General features: G+C 36.5%; 1 protein-coding gene across 2 annotated transcripts in view; it reads right to left on the minus strand.

Annotated features, from left to right (window-relative positions):
* Positions 1 to 14812, minus strand: part of O-fut1 (O-fucosyltransferase 1) — a 44231-nt gene that overhangs the window by 11528 nt on the left and 17891 nt on the right. For both annotated transcript variants that reach the window (XM_081741563.1, XM_081741560.1), the window contains exons 4-5: positions 4351 to 4542; positions 1948 to 2120 (exon numbers count right to left, since the gene is read on the minus strand). In XM_081741563.1, the coding sequence (XP_081597689.1) occupies positions 1948 to 2120; positions 4351 to 4542 (365 nt within the window). The remainder of the gene's footprint in view (positions 1 to 1947; positions 2121 to 4350; positions 4543 to 14812) is intronic.

Raw genomic sequence — 14812 nt, forward strand, 5'->3', positions numbered from 1 at the left:
TTAGGAGTTAAATACTATGAGTTGTGTATTTATAAAGTAGGATCGTTAGTATAAAAAAATATACACAAATTAAAGCCAAAAGTTCATAGTAACCTAGCTGAATCCACTGAAACACTCTTAATGCAACAAATCACAAAAATGTAATAATAATAATAATAATAATAAAAAAATCGCGCTGTGGCTTGTACAATAACCAAATAAACTATGTGAAAACCTACGCAGTAATTAGTCCGAGCCGTCGTCACAGCTTTCTCCACTTTCAGACCAATGAGAAACGTCAGCATTCATGATATAGGAGGCTTGTGGAAGTAAAGAACAACCTGGTGCTTGTAAATATCTTTGATAACCCAAATACCATAATACAGCGATATATGTGCATAACACCCAATCACCCGTGCATCAACCTTGGATTCGCAATACCAGCCACGAATTGGAGGTGAAACACCATTGTGGTACTGAATCTATGCGTTGATATTTTGGAAGACGCGTGATCTGATTGTAGTTGGACACGAACAATGTCATCGCGCTCTTTGTGAACAAATAGTTCATAATGACCCAATTCACTCAAATCCTTTTCTGTATAAGACTTGACTTGCTTAATTTGATACCCCAAGCGTCATATCGCGCAACTCCTAAATTGTGAATCTTGGAAAGTCCATCGAAGTGTCAGCGGACATCTTGTGCCAAGTACTCTTGCGGTTTCTCCAGTTTTTGGATTCTACTAGTATTTATAAATAATTAGGCTGGTTCACAAGGTTAGAATTCGTTCGGCGATGATATCGTCTTCCGTATCACTTGAGATACGAGGTCGAAAAGCATTGCACATATTACAAATAATTCGAACAAACTCGCCACTAATGGATATCTGTGTGTTCGACATTACCTGTTCTAGAGCTTTCCATCGTTAGATTAGACCGCTGACAGCTTCGATCACCCACCTAATACATGTAACGAGTCATGACTCATTCGAATCACTTGCGATGCACTACACACACATCTCTACAACTTTGCACAACTTTACTACAGTGCTTTCTGTTATCCTATAATCTCTGCCAGGACCTTCTTTCTCTCACAAATGCATACTCAGTGATCAAACGCGGTTTCGTATGGTCTTCACAGGCAACTTTCTGCTACATGACATCAGTGCAGCAATTACCTACTGATATTTTTTTTTACTACAAGAGCAATCGTGATACACTTTGTTACTTACATATTTTATGTGTTGTTATATGCTTAGTATATTACATAAATAAGAAAGTGTATCAACGTTACGCTCATAGTTTAACAAGCACGAGACTAACGAACTATCAGCAATTTTTCGCAAAAATCCTCCAACTACTCGAGTTTGGGACTAAAATAAACATAAATATGGATAGCGTGAAACAAATATTTATTGCATCGTTACATAGGTATGTTCTATATTTAACACCGGTAGTTAGAATTGTTGTAGTACTCATTTAATTTTTTCTTTTAGAGATTTTCAGACCTCTCCCCCCCCCAAAAAAAAACCCTTATTGACCCTCATCCTTTTATTGTTTATCTTCTTTGGAGTTCTCCCTGCTGTTTCCTTTCACACCGCCATTCCCTGAGGCGTACCGATCGACATACATCATACAGAACTCACTAATGTTTAGTAATAATTATGTGCGGCGATATTTTCATAAATTAATAAAAATCCTCATACAAATATTTACAGCATCTGATTATACTTCAATTAATATTTCCAGACAAGAAATTTCTAAAGCTTTTACATAAATTTTCAATAGCAGTAGATTGACCATAATTTCAAACATTACACTCTGACGTAGAGACCGTTAATTCCTTAGATTTCTGTTTATGTTTATGACAAACTTGATATATCATAAAAGATTTTTTTTTTTCAATAACACTTTTTTTTTTTTTTTTTTTTTTACTTGGTCATAAATAAGAACACAAGTTTCAACTCACCCAATCAATACCATTCCTAAGATGTATGCCTACAAAGCTACCTCTGGGTAATACGGTTTTAATGAACGTCTTTGCAAGATCTTGGACAGATTTATTCCATACAAGATATTGGTGAAGATCTCGATTTTCAGCTTGCACTGGAAAACTAGCTGGAGCACCGGTAAATGCCAAAACTGAAAGAAAAATAAAAGTTAGTTCGAGCTCCCGCCAGAAATCGAACCCGGTTCTCTCACGCCAAGGGCGTGTATGTTATCCACATTGCCAGTGCCGCATTCAGGAGCTCAGCGCTCTTAGGCACTTTTGCCTTCGGCGTTCCCAATAATTACATGTTTCTCCACCTTTTCATCCCTAACTTAAAAATAAAACTTAACTAAATTATGCTTAATGAGTGAAATAATAATTTATTACAGTCAAATACTATTCACTAGATACTACAGCTACAACTACCTAACAAAGTGTAATAAATAATCTGAATTATTTTTAGATTTTTTATGCTATCATTAAACATATTAGAATAGTAAACACTTAATAGTATTTGCTCTTGATTTTTAACTTAAAAAAAAAAGCTATTATTTAATTTTTAAATCTTGCGCCCTAGGCACGGGCCTAGTTGGCCTAATGTGAAATGCAGCACTGCACATAGCCACGCAGGAGCTCGAAAGAAAGGAAGAAAAAAAAAGAAAGAAAAAAAAAGATTAAATTACATAGGAATGATCTTACCAGTAGTGAAATACAACGTTAGATAGAGCTTAAAGCTACAACTTAGACTACGAGATTACAGCTTTGAATTTTCCACAACATCCAAGACTCTCAAAAAGGTTTGAAAGACAGAAAGAAAAAGGTCAGTTATTTATATATTTTGAACTAACCGATATTCTTCTAGAAGTAAAATACTTTTTAAAAATTAAACTTTTCCCTTTGTACCCACACTGATGTACTTATTTAGAATTCCATTTTCACGATATTTTGGTCCTATCTGTGGCTATGTATTCGTGTTTATAAAGTGTAAGTTGGAATGTCACTGCTTTTACATTTTGTCGAGTTTTTCCTAGGTCTGTAAAAGAAAAACAACCACTAGTATTCCGAAAACACACACTAAATTCGGAAAACAAGTATTCCGAAAGTGCTGAATTGACACAGTGTGTCTTTTCGGAATATTTGAGCCTATTTTTCTTTTACAAAACTAGGAAATAACTCAACAAAATGTGAACACTTATCAGTACATAAAAGACCTTTTAGTTATTTTAAATTAAGAGTATATGTGCGTTTGTAAGTTACATTATACAGTATGACCAAATATGATTGATCTGGAAAGTAAATAGAGGCAAGTTCAATGACCCATGAGAGGCACCTGGTCAAGTGGCTAATATATATACTTTCTTTGCATGTGGTCTCGAATTCTCTCCAGAGAGGAAGTACAAACCCGAGTAGAGGTTTGAATTGCACTTTAAGCAGTAGTTTCCATGTTCAATCAATCCATCAAAAGAGGTAAATGTATCACGATTTTGCTAACTTGCGAATTCGGCTAAGCAAATTTCTCAACTGCCTAATGACTGACATTTCAGCTATAGCTATAGGAGTCTTCCTAATTAGCTTATAGTATTTGGTTAGTTGGAGTTTAACGTCACTTTTCAGCACTGGGGCTAAATGAGATCTACAAAATTATTGTCGCATGTCTATAAATATGTTGTTGTAGGAATATAATTTAATAACGAATTCGCCCGGTATTTCTTATAACGTTAGTATGTATTTAATCGGCAAAGACATGTGTGTGGAAAATTGCATGTCAAAAGAGCAGTAAATAAGAACAACAAAACGAAAATAAAATTTTCTTGTCCATTTAGCAACATTTTGTTTTACTCATTCTAATTTTCGTATTTATAATTCTTTTCCTATGAAATTTACCACAAATATACATTTCCCGATTATACACATAGTATCAATATTAAAAGTACCCTGGAAAATCATTATCAAATTATATTCTTACAAGGAGACAGTTATAGATATGCGACAATCATTTCGGACATGAGTGTACATCTACAGTTTAATGTGGAATCAAAACTACCGTATGAGTTCAAATTTCACCGGGGATCGAACAAGGGACCCGGTGCACCAAATGCATACGCACTAGCCATTAGATCAACGAGGAGGGCAATTAGCGGATATAATGTTACGATACACATCCATATTTCATATAATCAATACCTCCTCTTTGAGTCTCTGAATTTGTTGTTTTATTAAAATATAAAGTTCCAAACTTTGAAGACACCATAGAGTTACACTAAGAGCTTCCTTTCGACCTGGATCCATGAAATTAAAGGATACATCACCTTAAATGCGTCACAATTTAAGAATTTATATTTACAGTAACTTATACATACAAATAATGTTTGCACCACATACCTGGCCATGATTCTGAATCATACTTTTCATTCCATAACGTTGCCATATTGTGATGATATACGTCATAGTGAAGAGGTCCATAGAATTCAGATCCTACAAAGTCTACATTGAACGTATCCCAAAATGGACCAAAAGGATTTCCCTCTTTCGCTGCACAACTCTCAGAATTACTTCGAGCAGCGTAACAAAATACTGCAATACAACAATAGAGATTTCTTTAATAGTAGCATGGATATTGTTAATCTAAAAATACGAGTGTTTACTTATTCTTTAACACAGATACAATCTGTCACATTTAGTGAATATAGCCTTAACAACCACAACCTTTTGCGTGACCTGATGATTATTTCCCTGGAATGATTTCAGCAATCAATCCTGTTTGTCACCTTCGACCACCAGACATTAAATGAAGAGCTTCGGCTTTCCAAAGTTTTTTTATATGTTATTTAACTAGTTAGTGTCTTTTTTAGAAGAAAATACTAAAATCAACAACAACTCTTTTAAATGTTGGTGAACACTGCTAGAGCTTAAGAGCCTGCCTTACTAAAAACAATACAAAGTTCCATTTTTATTTTGTTTTTCGTAAGTGAAAGGAGATAATGAAATGCAACTTACCACAATCATAGATAATGTTATTCTACCACAGAAAACATGAACCTGGAGAATCTTCAGTGTTGTCATCCATAGAAATTACAGTGTTGCCAGAATAACATTTCCCCTAAAATCTAAATTAAGGCACCGACTAGAGCTTGTATTTAGTTTGTAATAAACAAAATAGTTTTATCACTTATTAAAATTAAATAATAATGTTATTTAAAAAGTAGTTCACAGGATACCAAAACAACACGATACGTAATCAAATGCAGTTGAGTTTATAACCAAGTCACTGTTCGGGTGTCAATTTATATAATCGTTTTGCCGCCGTACCTAATTGTTCCCAAATTGCCGCCGGTCTCAATAACGAGATGAGCAATAGGCGCCGAGAGGTTCGGATGTCTCGTCTCGAAAACCTCACGGACGATCAGACGGTCACTCAGACCAAAACGCACACAAACATCACTCATACATGTAACAAAAACACACGGGATTAAACGGCACTATGCTTATTTATTAAAATACTATTTAGAAAATAACGTAGTAGAAAAACAATCACAACACTCAACACTGAATATATATAATTATTTTCACTAATAAAATCATACTTTGCTTTTTCACTACATTATAGCCCTTGATCACTTTTATATATAGGTATACAAGATTATGATTATGATTCCACTAGAGATACTTTTCTCACGCCATTAATGCACATGGAGGATTAGTACTGTGGGAGTATCGCCAAGATAATCCCGAGAAGTGGTATGGTTGCTGCTCCTAAAAAATCCTCGAATGTCGACGTTAGTCTTCAGCAAAAATATGCAGATAATCACCAAAATGGAATGAGGGTGTTGGAGGGCGCGTTTATAACTAATACGCACTAGGTATGTGAACCTGGGATTTCACTGATTGGGGCCAGCCATAACTACGTCCTTGACTGACTAATAACGTATGCCCCTTAGCACAACATTATGCTTGATGACCGATGCAACGCACGTGGTTGCTGCCTCAAAATACGGAGTAACACTCCTCGAACTCAGAGGTTTGAGATACGAACTGCACTGATCGTCTGGTCAATGTTGGCAGTTCATTCTTAAAAGCACTCAGGTTAAATCACTTGTATGTACATGTAAATCGAATATAAAAAAGAATTAACGTTAATTTTAGTTCACTGGCCACGACTCACAAGACATTGCGATAACTTGATTGTGGGAACATTCAGATAATGAACTGGTAAAGCGATGTGGCTGTCGTCTTTCTGTCGCTCCTACACCTGGTGTGCTCTGGGTCGCAGTGTTTCCATAAATGATTGCAAGATACACTTAATTCAGTTCCAAATAACCATAGAACATAGTTTTTGCATATTAATATATAAGGAAGAAACACTGAGGAGCTTTGTCGCTCACTAAAACATTTTCACCACAAAGCAACGTTTTAGATATATATATATATATGAATAAACGATGAAAGACTTCTTTGTTCAATTACGTGGAAAAGAAGCAATTCCCACCGAAGAAAGAAATTATTTGTGTCGCAGAATAAAGTATTGTAAAAATCGAAAAATTACACAGTATACATCGAAAAATAATTACTGTCTTTACGAAATACACAGAGGGTCCACAAAAAGGACTCCTATAACCTGGTGACGGTTATAAGTTCATTCCTCTAATTGCTGCCTTAACTTAGATTTTGGAGGAAATGTTATTCTGGCAACACTGAAAATTCTTAAGGTTCATATTTACTGTTGTAGAATAACATTAGCTATGATTGTGGTAAGTTGCATTTCATTATCTCCTTTCACTTATGAAAAACAAGCAAAAGAAAAATGGTAAAATTTGTATGTATTATTTTTAGTATGTCAGGCTCTTAACGTCTCGTACGCCGTAACACTGTAAGCAGGATTACTAATACCAATACAATTATCTCATTTTACATTACACACTGTCACCTGCATTCTGCATATTATTATCAAGAATAATTAAATAAAAAGAAAATTAAACTGTACTCACGTTTAATTTAAAACATATGCAGCTTACGACGATAATGCCATCCACTTACACACTTAAATTTCAGAGCAATTTTGGCAAGAAACTCACTGTCACTTTTTTTTTAAAAAAGAATTGGAAAAAATGCATGAAAATGATTATAAAAATTATGTAATATGATCATTTTTAAAAAAAAATCGTTATTCTTTCGGAAATTATCCATAGTGATTGTGTATTGGAATCAGAAAAAAATAAATAAATGTTATTAACGAGATGACAGTTTGATACGTAAATATTTTCGTACATTAACTAATTTTAATACAATAAAGTTTGCATATTAACAAATAAAATGGTTATTAGTTGTTGATTCGTTGTTTACTTCCAATCCTCTGCTATATTTCGGTTCCTTAAGTTATTGGATTACTCTGTTAAGTGTTTTGAGGAAAAACACTGAACTGCTACTATTTCCATTTTTTTGACTACTTCTTGACATACGGATTCTTCCACTTTAGAACACGAATATATTGCCAAAATCTGTTCAAAGTTCGAGAAAAAGGGGCAACAGTAACAGACACCGAATCCAAGATAAGAGAAAGTCGTTAAATAAATTACCTGATTTCGATTCTGTGCTTCAACTTGTATTGTTGTAGGAATCTTCCAGAATTAATCTACCAGAACTTCCTTTCATGAATAGGAATTTGACCTATCATGATGGGGATAAGGCAACAAATGTACTTATACTTGCAGCTACTTCTATTACCTGTTCCTGTCTAACTGTGTTGTTGTTGTTGAAAAAAAAAAAAAAAAAAAAAATCCATAATTATGCCGGTGAGGCTAAAGGAGATGGTGATGATGAGTAATGAATGAAATGGTGGAGTGAAGAAAGTGGGAGGAAATGGGGAAAGCCCCGAGGAAACCCACGAACACGCAGTTTGTCCATCACAAAGTTCACTTGGCGGGGGCTAGGATTGAAGCCGAGACCCCAAGCACCAGAGGTGAACGCTCTACCACTGAGCCACCGGGGCCCCTGTGTTGTGCCAAAGATTTCTGGGTATTTTATATTTTGTATTTTTGAGAATAGGTAGTAAGGCGGGATTACTGAACGTATGTTAATTTACCAAGACATTACTTTATATCAATCTATCACATACAACAGATTCATGGGACAATTTCCATTCCGACACGAGGAAGTGGAAACTCATTGCATTACATAAACATCTTCACACCATTCTGTAGACATAAAAAATTATCCATGTGACACACACACATATATATAGCCAATTCTATACTTGAGAAATTGTTCGACATTGTTATGCTGCAGAATCGATTTTCCTTTATATCTTCGAAACTTATCAAGATATTTTGACGAAATAAATATCAAATATACATATACTATATTCAAAATCATAATTGACAACTTCATCTTATATGGTTACAATAGCAAAGAAGTAAGACATACAGTTTTACGTACATTTACACATTTGCGTTTCAAGGTGTGAGTTTAATATAGCGAGAAGTCAGAAAAATGTAAATAGGAGCATCATTGTCATAGATATTCTGCCATTATTGGCAGATCACTTGCCGCAACTGAGAAGCTTCCATGCTCCACGGTCTTCATTCAGCTAACCCCTTTGTTTTCACCCAGGATTTTTCTGTTTTGACAGTGTCTATAAACTCTAACCCTCTTTGTCTCCTTCCTCTCTTTTCTGCTACCATACCCTCTAGCATGTCTCTCGTGATACAGTTCCTTCTCAGCCAATATCCCAACCAATTTCTCCTTCTCCTTTCTATTACATCTAAAACAGTTTTCTTCTACTCCACCATCTCTAACACCGTCTCATTAGTTTCCCGCTCGACCTAGCTAATTCTCTTCATTTTTCTCCACATCGACATTTCGAAAACCCAGTCATTTTCATCGCTTTTGCATAATGTCTATGTTTCTGTCACACACAGTACAATAGTTGACAGGAAGTATTTTATGAGTCTTTTTCTCAACTCTTTATTCAAGAAGCCTCAAAACAGATTTCTCTTCCTCCTAAATGTTTCTTTCACCACCTCTATTCTTGCTTTTACTTCATGTTCACACTTCATATCATCATTTATAATAGTACCCAGGTATCGAAAACTATCACCTGTTCTATTTTCTAACCTTCTACTTCTATATTTGACATCGACCGCTTCGTTCCAATCGCCGTGGTTTTTGTCTTTCTAACATATATTTTCATTCCATATTCTTTCCCACGCTTCATTAAAACAAAAACGTATTGATTTTATTTTCAGATTATTTCTGCTAACAGTCATTAAGGAAAAAGGAATGGTGGTTTCCCTTTACCCTGCAGTATCCTAGTCGTTACAATCACTTTGACCACGTCTGGAACTAATGTCCAAGTTACCGTACCAATCACTATGATTTCCGCCAACTTGACTATTGGAAAACTGCAGTTTTCTCCCAGTGTAAACAGTAGCAGTTTAATATATTCCTAAGAACACCTGCCATACAATGTTTCCACTAAGTTTAAAAGTACACAACGCATCAACAGATAACAATTATTTTATTACTTAAGAACTAATTCCATTTCGTGACATTAATGCAATACCAAATATGCTAGTCTGGATTGGGAACAAACACCATCCCGACTCATGTTCTCATGTTATTCCAGTAAAGCAACCAGGAAAAGGTACAGAGAGAAACAGATGGTGGAGAATTGTATCTAAAGACTATGTAATCGGGTCTTCTTATATTCACTCACACTCACTCACTCACTCACTCACTCACTCACTCACTCACTCACTCACTCACTCACTCACTCACTCACTCACTCACTCACTCACTCACTCACTCACTCACACACACACACACACACACACACACACACACACACACACACACACACACACACACACACACACACACACACACACACACACACACACACACAAAAAGTTTGTTTACCTAAGAGTCGTGATGTTTGCATGAAGCAGTTTTATTTCCTTGATATTATCCCTGCCATCATTGATTAGACTTTCTGTTTAGAGTTCTTTTCAGCAGCAAGGCTACTTAAGACGGGGACCTACAGCTTAACGTGGGATCCGAACCACATAAGCTCCCGAGGAGAATCAAAGCAGGGTCTCCCACGCCAAAGGCGCGTACGCTAACCGCTTAGCAACGATGGAGCTCGCTGTCAACTTTGACAGCTATTATTACTCTGGGATTATTTCTTGAACTGCTTTTAATTCCATATTTATTTTTCTTCTAGTGTGCAAGAAAAAAGATATCTTCATCACTTAAAAAGCGCGGTGACTCAGTGGTAGAGCGTTCCCCTATGGTGCGGGGGTCCCTGGTTCGACCTAGTGTTGTAAAAAAACGGTTTTTTTTCTGTGAAGTTTTTTTTCAATAAAAAACCGCTCTTTTTCATGTTTTTTTTCAAATGTCTGTTTTTTTCTGGCAGCTATTATTTATTCATTTATCTTGAAGATTATTGAAATAATCAATAGAACTTGAATCGAAGCCCTCGTAACTTACAAATCGTTTGTTTCCTTGTACCTATACGAGCAAAATCGTGTGATTATTCCATTCGGACCCAGATAATTTTTGGCGTTTTCCTACTTTGTCAATTAGTGACTTACTGCTCAAAAACAATTTACCCTATTGATATGGTTAAGACCTTGTTTTTTAGAAAAGGAATATGGCTATTTTTTGGTGTACATTACATTGCAGTGTTGCGAGCGGGTGGGAAATTACTGAGGGAAATGTAGGGGTGAAAATTTACAAAAAATCCCTAACCGAATTTCAAGATTTTTGTATCTAGCACCACTGATGCCATATGGGTCTAAGTCACCTAAAAAAAATTCTTTGGTGCGTCGACAAGGTACAGTGAAAATCTAAAGTCGCTGGCTTCCATTCAACGAGAGAAAGAAAAAATTCTCTGTTTCCATACACATGAAATGTTGACACTTTTTACGCCTCAGAAGCAAAAACCAACAGATTGCCGGGGCTACAGCTTCTCTAATTATCCTATTGAAACTTTTTATGGTGCGTTCTGTAGGCTAAAGAGAAGGCTTTCAGGTAGTGGTACATTTGTTGCAACGTAGCGAGCAAGAGGGAAATAATAGAGGGGAAAGGGAAAGGACCCCGCACTTTTCTTATGGAAAGTGGCTTTCGGCTAATATTGTTGAAACTTCGCTGGTTGATAGTTCTTAACATGTGGATCAAAAGTCTCAATGGGCACAAAGACCGAAATCCACTCCTTCCCCCCCAAAAACCGCCTGCAAGTAGCTGGGGGGATTGAACTGATTTCAGCATGTAAAACAATTTGTTGTTTTAATCAACTCAACAAGGACCCCAAACAACCACATGTTAGACTATCAAACTACCCCACTTGACACCGCCCTTTTCCCCCACATATCCCTCCCCGCGAATTACCTTACGGATGTTCCATATTACTGTAGTTTATAGTTGCGCGTATCTGTTGAAATACCTACAGTTTTGGTCTCACCGACGATATAATGGGTTTCACGTATCGCTGATTACGAATCTGAGGTGAGAGTTCTAGAATTCAAGATGGAGGATCAATATGGCGGATCAAAAACACGAAACTCCTGAATGTAGCCACAAATAGCTGTTTACTAGGGTATTTTGGGTCGTTGGTTACGAATCTGAGATCAAAATTCTTGAATTCAAGATTGCAGATCCAATATGGTGGATATAAACGTCGAAGCCACAAATCGTAGTAGACTAGAGTGTTTTTAGATCGCTGTTTAAGTACGCAACATTCCTTGATACTTCAGTCACCATGTAGAATTATTCTGCACCCTTGTCCTTTACCAAAACCCACCACAGATATCTTAATGCTGAACGGTGTTAAAATAATTCATCAATTATCTGTTCATTATTTTCATCATTTCGGTTTGCAGCATCTAATGTGGTACTTAGCAATGAGTCATCGGGATATCTAATATTCTCTAAATGTCGTGCATGGCCTAAATACCACAAGACACTTGCAACGTGCGCACATGTACCTAATGTACGAGCACCGCTTTGACATGTACAGTAGTAACCTTGAATAACATTTTGATCATAATCCTGGTCATTGTGTTAGTAGACAGAGGATACCGCGATGCAATTCCTTTACTGGAATATTTAGGAATTGATCATAGAATGTCCGCACTCCTACTACCACGTGAAAGACAACTATCAACAGAAGATGCGAATACTTCTCGACTAGTTACTAAAAGTCGATGCATAGTCGAGGCAAGAAACGGGCATCTAAGATCTGTTTTTAAGTTCCTAGCACAAACATTGAATCTGCAACATGCAAAGAAACTGAATAGTTTCTATCGCATAGCTGGAGCTATTTTGAACAGATACCATCCCGTTATTTTCATGCAAGATGCAACCATTGAATTAGCTAGAGAAATGGGAAATAGGTCAATCATGCCGAACGTTGTTAAAGCAAGAGTGGAGGTAGATAATCTTATTAGAAGTAACGGTCAATGGGTACCGCTGAATGATCAAAGCCTAATTGATTTCTCTGTACTTAACTTAAACTACTTACGAGATTTGACTGTAGGCACATATCAAGTAGATCTCTCATCCTCTTACGTCCAAGATAAACTAATACGAGATAAGGATGAGCAATTCCAGCTTGACGAAAACGTAACTGAACCGGGATTCCTGCGCATACGTCTCTACTCAAGGTTCCGCAATGCAACTAAGCATCAAGTTTTCATAGCATATGTAGCCAATGATGAAGATGACCAGGATTATGATCAAAGTGTTATTCAAGGTTACTACTGTACATGTCAAAGCGGTGCTCGTACATTAGGTACATGTGCGCACGTTGCAAGTGTCTTGTGGTATTTAGGCCATGCCCGACATTTACAGAATATTAGATATCCCGATGACTCATTGCTAAGTACCACATTAGATGCTGCAAACCGAAATGATGAAAATAATGAACAGATAATTGATGAATTATTTTAACACCGTTCAGCATTAAGATATCTGTGGTGGGTTTTGGTAAAGGACAAGGGTGCAGAATAATTCTACATGGTGACTGAAGTATCAAGGAATGTTGCGTACTTAAAAAGCGATCTAAAAACACTCTAGTCTACTACGATTTGTGGCTTCGACGTTTTTATCCACCATATTGGATCTGCAATCTTGAATTCAAGAATTTTGATCTCAGATTCGTAACCAACGACCCAAAATACCCTAGTAAACAGCTATTTGTGGCTACATTCAGGAGTTTCGTGTTTTTGATCCGCCATATTGATCCTCCATCTTGAATTCTAGAACTCTCACCTCAGATTCGTAATCAGCGATACGTGAAACCCATTATATCGTCGGTGAGACCAAAACTGTAGGTATTTCAACAGATACGCGCAACTATAAACTACAGTAATATGGAACATCCGTAAGGTAATTCGCGGGGGGGGGGGGATATGTGGGGGAAAAAGGGCGGTGTCAAGTGGGGTAGTTTGATAGTCTAACATGTGGTTGTTTGGGGTCCTTGTTGAGTTGATTAAAACAACAAATTGTTTTACATGCTGAAATCAGTTCAATCCCCCCAGCTACTTGCAGGCGGTTTTTGGGGGGGAAGGAGTGGATTTCGGTCTTTGTGCCCATTGAGACTTTTGATCCACATGTTAAGAACTATCAACCAGCGAAGTTTCAACAACATTAGCCGAAAGCCACTTTCCATAAGAAAAGTGCGGGGTCCTTTGCCAAATTTTTTTACTTAAAATCAGGAATTAATTGTTTTGGCTGGAAACACTGTCATAAAACAGACGTAAAGTATCTGAAAGTAAACCTTCGTACCCCAAGAATACTTCCTACAAGTATCATGGCGATATCTAACAAAGTAAGCATGATTTTTTTTAAAAAAAATCTCATTCTACCTCAGAAATTCACAATTTTCTTAACATTTACAAAACATAGTTTATTATAGCCTTAACTGTACTTCCCCTAATTATTCTACCGAAACTTTTTATGGTGTGCTGTGTAGGCCAAGGACGAGGCTTTCAGACAGTGGTACGTTTGTTCGAATGTAGCCAACAAGAGGGAAATAATAGAGACAAAAAAGGGATTTTTTCACAAAATTTCTCCCTAAAATCGGAAATTAAAATTTTCTGTAGCTGGCAACAGCGCTAGCAGACACACACAAACTATCTTAAAAGAAGCTTTGGTATCCCTATAATATACCCTACAAGTATTGTGACAATATCTAATAAAGTAAGCAGGACATTAAAAAATATTTCAGTCTACCGAAAAAAAATCACAGTTATCTTTCCACTTAGAGAACAAGATCTGCTGTAAACTTTAACTGTACTTCCCCTAACTATCCTATTGAAACTTTCTATAGTGCGTTGTGAAGGGTAAAGACAAGACTTTCAGATACTGGCACTTTTGTTCCTATGTAGCCAACAAGAGGGATATAATAGACAAAACACGTAACTTTCCCCTAACATATTGAATTAAAATTTTCCGTAGGTGGCAACACTGCTACCAGACAGACGAAAACTATCTTAAAATAAACACTGGTACATTACTAATATATCCTACAAGTATCATGGCGATATTTAAGAAACAATGCTTTTAATTACCAAAAGTATTAGGGATGGTATCGAGACGAGACTTTGTACAGTCTCGGTCTCGTCTCGATTGATAAATAACGGTCTCGGTCTCGTCTCGAGTAAAAATCGCCGTCTCGGTCTCGTCTCAGTTAACATATGCTTGTCTCGATCTCGGTCTCGGTCTCGAGTACCAAATCTCGGTCTCGTCTCGAAAGTCTCGAAACAAATACTGTGAAATTAAAATAGTGAAAGTATTATTCTCGTACAGTCTATCGTTTCCGCTTATTTTTTCCTTTCATTTTGACTTA

This window comes from Thermobia domestica, chromosome 2, assembly GCF_964235325.1.
Source record: "Thermobia domestica chromosome 2, izTheDome1.hap1.1, whole genome shotgun sequence".
Lineage (NCBI taxonomy): Eukaryota > Metazoa > Arthropoda > Insecta > Zygentoma > Lepismatidae > Thermobia > Thermobia domestica.